Raw genomic sequence first — 15,352 nt, 5'->3', positions numbered from 1 at the left:
CATAAAGTACAAATGTTTTTGATAAACGTATTTTAGAGGTCTGTAGATATTCCAGTTTTATTTAAAAACAACAACAAAAACAACAAAGGAAGGCTATTTGTAAGTCCCCTTTTAGTCTAAGACATACGAGTGCGCGTGTTTGTGTGTGTACTTTGGTAAGTGCTGGCGGGCGTGTGTGCGCGTGTGTGGCAGACTCACGGAGCGAGTGTATAGTCTCTCGAGTCAGGTCCTGTGGGACTCCACTCGTTGCGCTCACCAGCTGACAGCGCGTGCTTCCAGGAGGACACCCAACACCCCTTGCCACGGGTCGGACAACAATTTTGTAAAAGTTAATAAACGCTTCAATTAGGGCACAGTTAAAACAATTCCTTCAATAAAGATGAGGCTATAGATAAGAAGACTATTAAAAACCCATTCATACGCAAAATGAAATAATTCATGATGTTTGTCATGGCTCGAGGGTAGAGAAGCTGACAGTTGGCACGGGGGCAGTTGGCAGCATACCAGCACCGCATGAAGAAAACCTTAACGTAGGCTATTCGCTAAACGTCTTCAGAGAAGTGTTTCCAAACTCTGACCAAAAGAAAAGATTAACAATGAGACTAAGACCTTAGGACTTAAAGTTACAATTTTAAGACAATTGTAGAACAAACCGCTAAATGACGTTTTCTTAAAAGATCGGGTTATTCATGGCTGAGTCTATTACTAATTAATTAATTAATAATTAAGTATACTTTCGTAAAATTATATTTTTTCGTAGGCCTATATGCGAATCAAATCATATGAAATTCGCACGAAATCGCCACCTCGTAAAATAGTTATGTTTTCTCATGAAATCGGGTTGACTGTAAACCCTTGAAACACGAGCAATTATTAATGTAAATAGTGCGTTTACGCTTAATTTGACAACTATGTAAGTAAAACTTCAAAAGAGAGAAAAATAAGTTTTTTAAACAGCCTCAGAATGAACAGGCTAAATAAAGAAAAATATGCTGAACTGACATTATGTACCATACACTGGGTGAAAAAAAAAACATGTTGCATTTAAAATAACTCAGAACCCAGTACACGGAATCGAGGAACCTGTAATGTAAAATTAAGAACTTTCTGAACCAAACAACCAACTTAAGAAACTTTCTTATAAGTAGATGGTTCACTCTTAAAAAGGTTCTTTATTGGCATTCATGGTTCCATGAATAAACTTTAACATCCATGGAGCCTTTTAATTCAATAAAAGGTTTATAGTGAAAAAGGTTTTTAGATTATACAATTATTCTTCACAAAAAGGGGTTTTGAACTGTTAATTGAAAGGTTATTTGCGGAACAAAAACGGGTCTTCTTTGGCAATCGCAATGAATACACCATCTGGAAGCTTTTTAATAGTTTCATGAACGGTGCTGCAAAGAACCACTCTACTTGAATAAAGTACACACTTAAAAATAAAGGTTTGTTTTGTATGCATCACTGGCAAGTTCATCCTATGTTTTGATACAAAATTACAGTACAATTGTAATTATTAATTGATCGATCATCGATCACATCGCTTCCAACCATAAAGTGTCCCACACCTCAGTGGCCGTTAAGGGCTAAACCTAATTAAAATTAAATATCATTAGATAAAGCTGGTGCCCATTTGTTGTAATATTAACATATTAGGATTTACTTTATTTAAAAATAAGATCTATATTCTAGAAAAAATTATGAGATAAAATCATAATGAAAAACTGATAAGGACAATCACACAGAGACGAGACATAATCATGTTAATTTTCCCTTTTTATTTCTAAAATAAAACAAAACGAGTAGCAAGTAGCAAAACTGCTTATTTTCAATAACGCAAAAATTCAAAAGGCAAACAGAAATAAATAGCTTACTTCAGCTACAGAAGCAGAACACAACATCTTTGCATTGAAATCAAGTATTAAAAATGAACGGATGTACAAAATCTAATGGCTATATTAAATATATTCATCAAATTGGCATTACTTCTACATAAACACAAAATTTCTTGTTCCATGACAAAAGAATATTTCTCAAGCCTATGGCCCGTTTTTAAAGTGCACGTAAACTTTAGAAGTTGCAAATTCTTACAGGGTTCAAAATCAATCGTATCTATGAAAATAGGCCCATGACAATCATGTCTGAATAAACGGTGTCAAAACAGTTCACGGAAGACAGTTTTATGCATGACATTCGAGCCCATGGCACTGCTGCACGCGGCAGTTCACATGGCGTAGGGGTCTGGTCAATGTCACGAGAAGGCAACTAAATCTATTGGCGTCAGACACAACAACATCATTGTCAAAAGATCATATAACAAATGGATAAATAAAGCAACCCATTACAAAGCCCAAATATGCGATTGACACGATTGATGGACAGTCCAGTTGGTGTGTTTTCTAAAAAGCGCGGTGCTTGGGCAGTTTCAGTTCCGACAGCTCGTCTTCGCTCTGCATCTCCAAGTGCGTTTCGTCTGAGTCACTGAAGTGCGAGTGAGGGGAAAACTCTCCGTCGCTCCGGTTCGACCGAGGCGAGTCCTTGCTGGCCTCCGAACCGGACTTGCTCGTTCCAGAGGGCGACTGGAGGTCTTGCTCCATGAAAGAGGCGAATGTTCCGTCCTCGTACTGGCACGGGTAACCCGCGCCCGCGCCTCTCCGACAGACGCTCGGCGATCCTCTGGGAGAGCGGTCCTCCTCGAACACGTTGGCAGGCAGCAAGTCGCAGTTTGGCGGGTCGGCTTTAGCACCGGGGCCCTGAAGCAAGTCAGACAGAGCGTTGATGTAGATCTGGGCCATCTGTAGGGTTTCATATTTGGAGAGCTTCTTGTCATTGTCTAAGGCTGGGATGACACTGCGCAGCGCGTCGAACGCGTGGTTCAATCCGTGCATCCTTCGCCTCTCCCGGGCATTGGCAGCCATTCGCCTCTGTTTCTGCACGACGTTCGTCGCTTTGCTGGATGGGGCCCGCTGTCTGCCTTCATCTGCACCCACAGCTCCTTTAAGCCGGCAGAGCTCGCGTACTTTGACAGGATTCTTGCTGCTCTTCCCGAAGTTAGAGGCAGAGGACACGCCTTCCTCGCTCGAGCCGGGCGAGTGCAGCAGGTATTCTGCGTGTGCTGCGCAGGTGCCAGCCTGCACGGGAGCCAGCCAGGCGCGTGGGTCACTGCTGGCCATGAGTGCCAAAGCTGGTGGGTACTCGCGCTGCTCCCCCCGCCCCAAACTCGGATTCTGGACGTCGAGTTCAACAACTTCCCTTGTATCCGTGCTTACGCCGTCCACGTTCATTCCATCCATTTAGTTGTTTTGTGCTTTTTGGAGGAAAGTGGGTGGCTATGGATTTGGGAAAGGGAGTTTTGCCGTGGAGGATTTCTGTTCATACACCTGTGGTGAAGGGGATTTCTTTACTGATGTCTCAGGGCGACTCGTTGGTTTTAAAAGCGGCACGTGCCGGGGAGCCCCCCTTCTCAAGCTGGTCGCGTGGCGCTTTGACCAATAAGAGCACGCGGGGCAGGCGCGTGCAGTCGACCAATGAGAAGTCGTAGTAAACCCGAGAGAGGTTATTATGCTCATTTTTTTTGGTAATGCCGCGCTTCAAACCTGTTTAACTAGAGAATTATTATCACAATGGTTCGTCCCACAGGACATAGCCTACTCAGAAACTTAGAGACAGAATAAAGTTATGTGGCGAGCCTCCTTACACGCTATGTTTAGGAAATTAGATAGTATAAAGCGGAATAGAAGAGGAAAAATATGGTCTGTCTCGACAGTCTCAAGTGAAGTGAAAGGGGTTATCAAAACTCTTTGAGAACACCTTACTTTGAACCTGCTTTTGTCCATAGTGAATTTAGACTCATTTTCTTCAAGTAAATATTTTGTTCAAAAGGAGAAAGAAAGAAAACAATTAGCTACATTGATTTGACATATTAGGCATTGTGTCTTCATGCGTACTGCTGTCGCGTGAAAAAAAACCCCGCATCATTTTTTTTGGGTTCTTTTTGTCAACGAAATTTAATAGGCTAGTTATTCGAGAAAGTTATTTACAAATATGTTTTATTAATTTAGGCATTTATCATTTATTTATTAGTTTACGTAATCGTACTTATAGCCTATATAGCCTAATATAATCTTATAATCGTACATATAGGCCTGGTTTCACAGTCAGGGCTTTGACTAAGCCAGGTTTAGGCCACAGTTCAATTAGGACATTTAAGTATCTTTTATAAATGTTCCTTTAAAAACAACATTACTCGTGTGCATCTTGAGATAAAACAATGGCACTGAGATATTTGAAGATATGTCAGTGCAAGTTTCGTTCAGTTAAAACAGCCTAGACATGCATTTTAATCTGGGACTAGGTTTAAGCATCGTCTGTGAAACCGGGGGATAGTCTAATATAATAAAATAAATACAGTTATAATCAATAATATACAAGAATATTATATCGAAAAAAATCTCAGTTGTGCAACATAAACATTAAAAAAATTGCAACAATTCGCTCTTCTATTGGTGCACAGTTAAACACGTTAAAAAATGAGTGTTAATACCAGATTGAGTTTCGTTTTCTTTTTGAACAAGTTCAAAACCTTTTGATCCGATTTAAGGAACGCCCTTTCAGCAAAAGAGCTTCCCAAAGATCAGAAACTTGATCTGGAGGCGCGACAATCCCTGGCTGTCACGAGCTTTAGAAAGAGAGCAAGTGCAAAAAGGGCAGTAAGATAATAATAAAAATTGATTAATAATAATAATGTTGAGGATGACGCCCTTTCGTAGTATTACTGATGACAGACACTTTAAATTATTGTACTGTATAAACCAATAATAAAATAAATGGAATTAGCTAGTTAGGCATAAAAATACCGTGAAACTAAGAAAAGGCAGTAATATTAGGATTTAAACAGTTATAACGTGGACCGTGTGCAGACAGCAAATTGTGCATATGACTTTTTGACAATCAAAAAATAGTTTATTAAAATCACTGGACTATATATAAAAAAAAAATCAATGTTGAATTTTTTATATAGGTAGTCCAGTGATTTTAATAAAATGATTTTTTTGAACGTTTTTATTACCTGGATGTTATGCATTTAGTTATGAATCTACACAGACAGAACTTTTTGACACGGGCTACAGCTGCGTTCCCTGGTTAGTCACTGAAACAAGCATTATTTAATGTAAGGCAGTGATGCACGGGGCCTTAATTCCTGCTTTCTGGCATTAAAAACGTCACATGAATCTTTTTACATTTATTCATGAATTCATAGAGCGCAGAGGCTTGCGGACTGGCGCCTGAGCTCACCCCAACTGGAGCCTCATCCAGGCGGCTTGTGTGTCTTGGAATAGGTCCTAAAGCAAACAACATGTTGGGATTGCTGCCGTCGATTATTAAAGTGTCCCAGGGACAATAGAGATTCAATGTTCCATTCGACACGCATGAAGAACTCTTTGGAAAAAGGGCACAAAATGTGTCTCAATGGGGGCTTCCACCGCGATCGAGTCTGCGTGCTGCTTTCTTCATTCCTGTCTCCCAGGAAACCCAGAGATATCGCGTGCTTGATAAAAGTCGATAAAACATCATAAGACTTCTCCAACACACATATTAATAATATTATTAATAATAATGTTAATATTAATAGTAATAATGAATTCACCTGTCACAGCAACTTCATTAGCTAACTGTTTAAACATACAATAAATAATATATATATATATATATTTTTAAATCTATGTAACAAACAGTCACATAAATAACAAGTAATAATTTAGATTAAATGGAATAATTTAGATTTAAATAAAGGTTTTTCATTATCCAATAAATAAACTCCCTGATGTTACATTTTAAAATGAGACTGTGTATTCACAAGCGTTTAATTTGATGTAATGTTTTCCATAATACATGAAACCTTAAACAAATAAGATCTCTGATTTTCTAAATATCAGAACAGGTGCACACTTGTAAGCATCTGTTTACAACTGTGGGAAACTGAAAAAGCAAAAAGGCGACATCTAGTGGACTTACAATGTACTTAATGTAGATCAAGCGCTTCTTTTTTTCAGAACTTGAATTTCAATCGCAGTTATCAAAATGCAAACAGCCTTTTTCCTACAGTTCGTCGTACAATAAAATTCACCATCTTTAATGGAAGATAAAGTCTAAGGTTTTTAATTTCTAACGTAAGTTATCCTCTGTTTTCATGCAGAACATGTCTGCCATTGAACATAGAATTGTACATTATTCCTTGAAGCTACAGATCGCAACTGTCAGCTTTCATGTGTGCTATGTGGTGTAAGTGTAAGCTTTTCATCATTTAAGATAAAAAAATAAAATCATTTTGGTGCGTCAGGGTTTGGTAAAAAGTGTAGCAGGCAACACTCCAACTCATGACTAGACATTACATACAATAAATAGCATAAGCAGACTCACGTACAAGAACTTGGCCTAATACATCTGGAACATGACAGGATCAAGGTTAGACTTGTGGCAACAAACTCTTCAATCACTAGAGCTTGACTTGAAGTGCTGTGGTGCCTTTCACTTTGACCTGTAGAGCATGAATCTGGTTCACAAAGTCAAAAGCCAACAGTGGCTAACCTTTGACCACAACCTTCATTGTGTTCAAAGAACTTCACTTCATGTTGATGAGCTCATCCTGAGGTGGAAGGGACAAAACAGAACAGCTTTACTGTTCACATGTACAACTGTACTGTTCGGACATTTTTGATGATACAGAAAACACAACAAAATCCACTGTAGAAAACATGTTTATTAGACAAATTATACACAGAAAGCTTTGCCACTTGTAACAGAGGCCTTAGTTTGTTCCATTTGAATAATATGCAACACATACAACAAAATAGGCCTATATTAAATACTGTACATTATAATCAGTTGAAAATGATGTAATCCTGTACAATTCTATGTATGAAATTAAAAATGTTACAGGCATAGCAGGTTTTGCATGCTTCTTATACGAAAACAAACAAACAAAAAAAACCTTGCCTCATTTTTTGACAGATTTGGACATTAAAATGAAATGAAGTCGAATGAGAATGCCTTACCGTCAGAAACCGTGGAGAACTTCTTGTAATGGGATAGCGGCTAACTGAGCTTTATAGACTCTGATATTATAATCTATATCTTCTTTAAACCCAACAAAAATATCTGCATGTAAAATATACACTTTAATGTCTCTTCATTTACTCTACATAAAAAATCTTTAAACTGATACTAAATAAAATTGCTCCTATAGTCTTTCAGTAATCATATCTTAAGAAAAGTACATCTAGAATGCTTGCGTCAAAACACTGTTGCTGTTCTCTACATACAACATTTGCGAATTAGAGTATAACAAACTGAAAGCTCATTCTAAACGACTAACATTAGTAAATATTAATACAGTTTATGTTAGTGAAAAGGATTGGTTTGTTTTCTGTCCTCAAAATGTGTTTTTTTTTAAACTCTCACCACACCTTGATGGCCTTGTTTAAACAATTAGCACTTTAAAAAAAAGTTAGATAAATATTACCCCTTAACATTTACGAAATTAAATAGAAAGATATTTCAAATAACCCCTCAAAAGTCACCACCGTATCAGCATTTTCAGATAGTAACAGGTTGAGGACCGACACTTGAAAAGTAAAAAAAAAGCCCTGTCTCCTAAGGCTTGTGTTAAGAATTCATTTAAAAACCCTCTTACACTTTGATTTCCAAAATCTATGACGCACAGCCGCGAGATTGTGGCATATACAATGAAACTATTCTACAGAATGTTTTTGTCAAATCCTGGTGTACGGCTACAGAAGTGAATACAAACTCTTGATGGTTTAATGGTGCAAATTAATGTAAGATGATGGCACTGAAGCAATTTCAAAACTAATCATTAAAAAAAGAGAAAACTACAGACAACTCTGAACATTTTTTTTTGTTGTTGTTGTTAAAACTCTTTGACCAGACACATTCCACGCATTAAAGATTTGTTATACTCACAGTATAATCATTTTATTATTTTTTAAAAATGTATTTTAAAGTTCATTTGAGTCTTTTCCACAGAATGTCAGTTTAAAGACTCAAAGTAGATTTCAACTTCAGGGAGATGGCAGAGAAGATGAGAGGTCTTTAGAAACACAGTCATTCACTGAAACGCTTTAGAGAAAAGCAGGTTGTTTTCTCTGAGTTTAGCAGCGCCATGTTGAATGTGTCAGCTAGAGGGAGTACTTAACATTAAAAGAGCGCTGAGATGAAGCAAAATTCAGTCAAAGAGTTGACAAGATTCTTCCAAACTGAGTTATTGCAGGTCTGGGAAACACTCGGCAGAGTCCTTTTTTTTTCTCCCCCCCACCCAAAAAAAACTTCCAAAAAAGATAAACGTACTATCATTGCAACATTTGAGTTTTTTTTTTCTCCCCACGAAATTGAATGTGGCAAACAAAAGGCAAATTCATTTAGTTCACAGAGAAAATCTCCTGCCAAACCGCAATGACAATAATGATCATTTTATTCCACCCTCGTCCTGTCAGCGAGTTCGGTTGGGACGAACGAGCTCCATCGAAAAGAGCAAAAGCCAAGAGAAAACGACAACCGAAAAGGAACATTTGTATTTACATATATCACTTTTTTGTTACCAACTCATAGGCCCAGGAACCCCTGAAGTCTATATGGAGGTGCCCCTGTCTGGGTCATTGCAGTAGCTGAAGTTGGGGGCCGGGGTGGGCTGATATGGGATGCTGGACATTGTCTTGATGGGGCTGCGAAAGAAGCCGCCGTTGGGGGCCCGTTGCCGGAAGGGCCCCCCAGTCCGGTGGTCCTGCACGGCCCCGAAGGCGAAACCGGCTGCTGCTTTGGCCGACAGGGTGCGGCTGAGAGTCTGGATCTGCTCGGGGATGAAGGTGGTGGTGGTGATGTGCGTGTTGCGGAAGTCGCTGATCTGCTCCAGGGCCTGCCGGGCGGCTGGGAGGGAGTCCATGTCCAGGGGCGTCAGGTCAATGGAGGAGGTGGAGTACTGTTTGTGGGGGCTCTCGTCCTCCGTACACAAGCTGTTAACCCGGTGATGAAGGTGCTCCAGGTCGATCTCCTTATCGTCCTAGAGAAGGGGAGAACGGGAGGAGGAAAGTGGAGTGGGGAGGGGTGCGGGAAGAAAATAAGGAAGGAGAGAAGAACAGGAGGAGGAGCGAAGGTTGTTACAGGATCAGAGGAGAAAAGAGGTGTAACATGAAGAGAAGGGGTGTGTAATCGTAAGAGCAGATACAGCAGGATGGATTAGTGAAGCGGGATGGCGTAAAGTGGTTAATAGGGAAATGGAAGGGCGGTGGAGGAAGAAGAGGAAACACAGGCAAAGAAAGGTGAGAAAAGGAGGGAGGTGGTGAGCCAATGAGATGGGAAGGAAGTGTTCGGATACAGTTGGGAAGGGAAAGAACATTTGGAAGAAGGTTGAGGGTGGGTGTTGATGGAGAATTAGCAGGCCCAATGAGGTTTCAGCATTTGCATGGTTAGCAAGACAGAGAAAGAGGGGGGTGGGGAAGGTACAAAAAGGGAAACATACTGAGCTACGGTAATGAAAACACATCAGTCTTAACTAGTACTGTCCTTGGACTTATCGAGAATAATCAACAACCTTAATGTAATTGCGTGACACATGGATCTTTGCATATGTAGATACAGTCTACAAAACCTTTCCACTTTCAAGCCATCTGAAACCACGGTTGTGACAGCACTGTAGCTTATCTACTGTATAATATCTACTATATAGCTTATCTACTATATAACTGTATTAACATAACTACTAAAATATGTTAATTGCTTAAAACAAAAAACAAACTCACGGGGTGACGTGGGCTGACATTGGCTGAAGTGAGATAAATTGGCCTTTGGTTTGGACCAGCATAAAGCACTTTGTTGATTGCAGCCACCAGCGGCAGGCAGCTTGGCCCTGAGTTAAGAGGGGTGGAGGGGAAACCTGGTCGGGCTGAAGGGGCCGGGAAGTCAGGGGGGCAGCTCGTAGGTACCTGTCCTACCACCACGGTGGAGGAAGGCAGTATTAAAAGGGGTGTAGGAGTGAAGGGAACAGGGATTGTGGGAAGGCTGTTACATGACAGGACATATTTTTGGTGTTTTCTTGAACTAACAAGGAACTCCATGCTTTTCAGAATACTTTGTTGTGTTTTGAATTTATTATCACTTACGTTTTTTTTTTTTGTGGGGCAGGGTGAGATTGCTCAAAATATGACTCTAAAGGCCTCGTATTAATTGTTACTGTGGACTATATATATAAAATATATATATATTTCTACATGCAGAAAAATTTCTTTATATTTGTCTTTAAAATATATTTATATATTAAAATATATAGATTGTTTCTGCCCTATTGGAAGTTAATGCATTGATAGTTACAACATTTGATTATAAATCTTAAAATGTTTTATATCTTAGAAATTATATCACTACTAATATATATATAAATGCTTCATTTGAAGTTTGTTGAGGCCCCCTAGTGGCCCCCCTGAATGAGAACCACTGCTTTAAACGGCATCTTACTGTATCATTGACTGTATTGGGATTGTGGGATTGAATACTGAACTAGGCACTTAGTCTGGCTATGTAGCACCAATCTAAATATTGAACAAGTTTTGCAAACGCCAGCTTGCTGGGCAAAAGCTATGCATATGGGCTGCTCCACTCCAAAGCTACACAGTTCAAATAACTGTTTGCACTGTCATTTCTGTATTCTTTTAGCCAATTTTGTCTAGTCTCTATGCAGCTTGGCACTAATGGGTTGATCTCTGTGGGCTTCAGATCAAAAATGAAGATGGGTATTGAAAATAGCCTGAATTATCGCATTCCTGAGCAAATGTATATCTCAAGGTTTCTGGAAATAAATGGTAATGACCTTCCTTGTAGCACCCTGCCAGATTCTCACTCTGACTCAGCAGCAAATGTGCGATTGCTTCAGTCCGAACAAAATGTATTGTTTTGCATTGCATTTGGTGCTGGGGGCGATTTCATAACCTACGTGGGCTCGAGGCTTGGAGTAGTGTGGAAAGAGTGTAGCTCAGTGCTGGCAGAAGACAGTTCGCGACGGGATGGCGAACGTGTGCCTCAACTTGGAGTCGAGGGGTGTGGTGCAGCATGCAGGTGACAGGTGATTGGAGGAAGGCCTGAGCGTGTGCATGATGTCAGTCTGCAGCTCATGACACGGCTCGTCTTGCCTCACAGACGGTCCGTCTGCTTGTGTCTGTGTGCTTACGTGCGCGAGCGCGTGTGAAAGGACAGAGGACCGAACAGATGAGGCAGGCAGATGAGAGGATGGGGAAGAGGTTGTTTTCAGAGAGGTGGGGGAATGAGTAGAAAAAGACAACAAACAAACAGTCAGCACACAGACGGTTTTTTTTTCTTTTCTTTTTTTTATGTCCAAGGAGCCAGATACCTGGAAGTGTGAGATGGTAAAAATGGCATTTTGCATTTCTCTCCCACGCCCGCTTTAACCCCTCAACACAGAGTACTTATCTATAAAACAAAATCAACAAAATAAAAGTTGTTTCAGGCTTTGACAGCAGAATAACATGATTTTCTGGTCTATTCTGAAAAATAATCAAACATTTTCAGAGTAATGACTGACACAGAATGCTGTTTGGCGTTCAGCGGCCTTTAATTATGTGGCTACATGAGGTCTGACTTTCAAATTCTCACTATTAAAGCCACTGTGAATATAATTTCAATACAGTTTCTCTTTAGGATTAAAAGACAGCAAAATATATTTTCTCCCCCTTTTTCTTGCTTTTAAGACTGGAGAACATTTGGGTATTTGAATGCAGACCTCATACTGTGGCCTAGAAATGTAGAGGCACCGCAGGACTCCAGACAGCCACAATATCAATGACACAGCAGACATCTGAGGTGAAGAACTTTTCATCATTTAGTTTTTCAGGAATGATTAGGACACAAAGCTTGGCATGTGAAATGGCTTATTCACACAGCAAAACCTCCGGTTCTCTGGACCGCCTGTTCATCCTCTCTGGATTGGCAGTTGGTGCGCTATAAAAACTTGAACTTGGGTGGAAAAGCGTAATTCAGCACTACAAGTCTGAACTCGTTTTGATGACTTGTCGTATCGAATTATTTCAGATCAATTGCGACACCACAGAAGGAGCCATGATGGCAAGATCACAGAGAAACAGAGAGGAATCAGGGACAAACTAACACCATGGCATATGCAACGTGTGTATTGTGTGTGTGTGTGTGTGTGTGTGTGTCAGTCACAGAGACACAAGCACAAAGTCATTCTATTGTTCTGATGTGCAATGAACTCAGTGTTAGCCAGGTGTCAATAAATATTACAAAGAAAAGAGTAAGTAGTCAGGAAGAATTAAGGATGTACCAAGACACTAGGACACACCAAACATAAAGTTGCATCATGCTGAAAGATGAAAGAATGGTTTTTAAGGATGTGCCAAAATGACAATTAGAAAAGACAAAATGACAACAAATACTGCAAAAATAATTTTCTTAATTAGTATTTTTGCTTTGTTTTCCAGTTAAATTATTCAAATATCCTTAAAATAAGATAATTTTTGATTAACTTATATAATAACTTATTATTTAATTATTTTCTGAATACATAGATAATTTTACTGGAAAAAAGTAACAAAAAAAATACTCTCTTAAACACTTTTTTTGGTTTGTTTGCAGTAAAGGAAGGTAAATAAAACTCTGCTTCAAACCAAAGAGCTTTAATTGTAGAACCGAAAACATCTGTGACATGAGTGTGATATGTGCTAATTTATGTGCTAATTTTTAGTGTTTGTCTTGTCTTGGTCGCTTTTGGCATTAACACTTGTCGCTCACTGAACCATGCGTGTTAAAATGCGTGCTTATCAGCATGTCAGTGTGAATATTTGAGCAAAGCTCTGCCAAGCTTCTACTCTGATGGAACCATCTGGAAGAGTGCTCCGAGGAATGAGCCCAACTCAGCATGATCCAGCCACTGGGGAAGAAAGGAGCGGGTTCAAGTGTGACCAGAGCCAAAGCGCTCCACCCTACTTGAAAAATCCTCCGAGAGAATCATCTCTGTGCTCAGTGTTATATCTTCAACTACACCACTATGTTAGCTGTAATTAATGACTAAACATGCTTACAGTATATAGTACAAGGTCCAATGTTAACTTTCTGGAACACAGGCCAATGGCAAGTAAATTTACAGGCTAAAAATATTTAAGATATAAGTGATTTTATTCTGCATTATTTTTTATTAAAAATATATTTTTCGTCCTACAATGTACATTTGTGACAAAATGCAATGTATTGTGCAGCATCATACAAAATATTCTTTTTGTATTTTGCTGCACAACACATTGAATGATGCATTATACAGTACAATTCAAAAGTTTGAGGTCGATAAGATTTTTTGAAAGAAATTAATCATTTTAAGATGCATTAAACTAATCAAAAGTGACAATCAAGATATTTATAATGTTATTTTCTATTTATTTATATTCTATTTAATAAATGCTGTTTTTTAAACATTCTACTCATCAACAAACTCTGAAAAAAAAAAAAACGGTTTCCACAAAAATATTAAGCAGCACAATTTAAAAACAAAACTTTGATAATCATCATAAATGTTTCTTGAACGTCAAATCAGCAAATTAAAAAGATTTCTGACAGATCATGTGTCACACTCAAGACTACAGTAATGGCTGCAGGATATTCAGCTTTGCCATCACAGGAATAAATCTCATTTTAAAATATATTCTAATAGAAAATAGTTATTTTAAATTGTAAAAATATTTCACGATATTACTGTTTTAATGTATTTTTGTTTAAATAAATGCATCCATTGTGAGCATAAGATACTTTTTCAGAAACATTAAAAAATCTTACAGACCACAACATTTTGAATGGTAATGTATTATTTAATGGCATAAAAAAGTTAAGACATCATAGATAAAGCACTGATAGCTAATTTTTTCACATTAAAAAATTTCAGAGTTAACTTGGACCTTGTTTATATGTGAGTAAAAATAAGTCATTCAAATTCTTATAAGACTTAAATCTGCTATTTGTGGCATGCCGTTATGAAAAAATCTAACACTATAATCCTGTTAAACCAACAGGATTAAAAATGCTCATCTGCCATTTCTAGAAGAAACAGATGAGTAACACTAATGTCGGAACATTATGATGACCAGCGGAGTGGACGACGGCCTTCAGAGGAACAGGGATGAAGGAGAGGCGCTCTCTCTGTGGGGTCATGAGCGGCCTGCTGCAGTGGCCCCTGACCACTGATCAAATGCACTATGGAGATTGTTTTTCAGGTGGAACGCTGGAGATGAAATGCTGTGATTTTTGGCCTGTGGAGAGTCTGATGACATGGACCGGAGGGGTGTGAGGAAAGGTCAGGTGTGTATGTTGGTTGGGGTGGGTGGATGATGGGACTCAGTCAGAGTAATGAGGGAGATGGGGATGTGATATCAGGAAAGGAAACAACCACAATATGACAGCTGCAGAAGATAACAAGGAGCTATAAATCCATCAAATCAAAGAAATGCATCAAGAGCAACATCACAAAGGTTCATTCACAGCCATATGAATGTGCTGTCACAGTTACGAAGTGTTGTCATGTGAAATGCAAGCGTTTAACTGAGTGTGTGCTCATTTGTTAATTAACGTTAACTGGATGCCAAAGAACCATAGGCAAACAGTTGTAAGAACAAGAAAAACAATATGTGCAAACACATTAATCTAAACTGATCTTCATGAACTGAAGGATGGGATATTAAAGAAAATTTAGAGCCTTGTCTTAAAGTAATTATCCAGATATATGCAGCTTTTATCAGCACATATATTTTCTACTGCACCTGTTTATTTATTTATAAAAAATTTTCTCAGAAGAGCTCTATTACAGTTAATGTGCTTGGCAGGCAATTGAACAACATTGTGTTCTTTTTGGAGAGGTTCATTTGTTTAAGTGCGCTATCAGAAAAATTAATTTGTTGAAAATGTGCTTTGTCTGCTGTTTGTAATGCTGACTATTTCTCATTTTAAACTCTTGTCTTTTTGTTGATGTTACTAATATCCTCCCAAGGCTGGGTGGTATGATGGTATATGACCAGTAGAGATTCTGCTTAACCATTACATCTGTGCGGCTATCAGGATTTATGTTATTTACAGTTAAAAGTGATGAAGAAACTTAAGTTGTGTCTGTTATATTGGTTACCCTGGCCGAGCAACTTTGCAACTCAATATTATAGAATGATTTGAGGTCACAGATGCGTATAACTAATTGACAATTTTCTTATTAAAATAATTATTATCTTTTAATTTGCAACCAATTTTATTTAAACAATTATTTTAAAATTAAATT

At 38.6% G+C, this 15,352-nt stretch overlaps 2 protein-coding genes across 2 annotated transcripts in view; both read right to left on the bottom strand.

Annotated features, from left to right (window-relative positions):
* Positions 1–2,365: 2,365 nt before the first annotated feature.
* LOC107680197 (protein atonal homolog 1-like) lies at positions 2,366–3,293 on the bottom strand. Its single transcript, XM_016475995.1, has one exon. It carries the CDS (start codon positions 3,291–3,293, stop codon positions 2,400–2,402), a length of 894 nt encoding a protein of 297 aa, XP_016331481.1. The 3' UTR covers positions 2,366–2,399.
* Positions 3,294–8,381: 5,088 nt separating this feature from the next.
* The window catches only part of LOC107680191 (glutamate receptor ionotropic, delta-2-like), a 415,350-nt gene continuing 408,379 nt past the window's right edge, over positions 8,382–15,352 (bottom strand). The window contains exon 17 of the mRNA XM_016475981.1: positions 8,382–9,076. Coding sequence (XP_016331467.1) covers positions 8,648–9,076 — 429 coding nt within the window. The 3' untranslated portion in view covers positions 8,382–8,647. The remainder of the gene's footprint in view (positions 9,077–15,352) is intronic.

The sequence above is a fragment of the Sinocyclocheilus anshuiensis genome, unplaced genomic scaffold (genome assembly GCF_001515605.1).
Source record: "Sinocyclocheilus anshuiensis isolate Anshui unplaced genomic scaffold, SAMN03320099.WGS_v1.1 scaffold13, whole genome shotgun sequence".
Classification (NCBI taxonomy): domain Eukaryota; kingdom Metazoa; phylum Chordata; class Actinopteri; order Cypriniformes; family Cyprinidae; genus Sinocyclocheilus; species Sinocyclocheilus anshuiensis.
The sequence above is the reverse complement of the archived record's forward strand: the minus strand, read 5'-3'. Positions and strand labels throughout refer to the sequence as shown.

What these genes read in the sequence shown, in the direction of transcription:
- LOC107680197 (XM_016475995.1), bottom strand. Translation starts at nt 3,293, where the DNA reads ATGGATGGAATGAACGTGGACGGCGTAAGCACGGATACAAGGGAAGTT.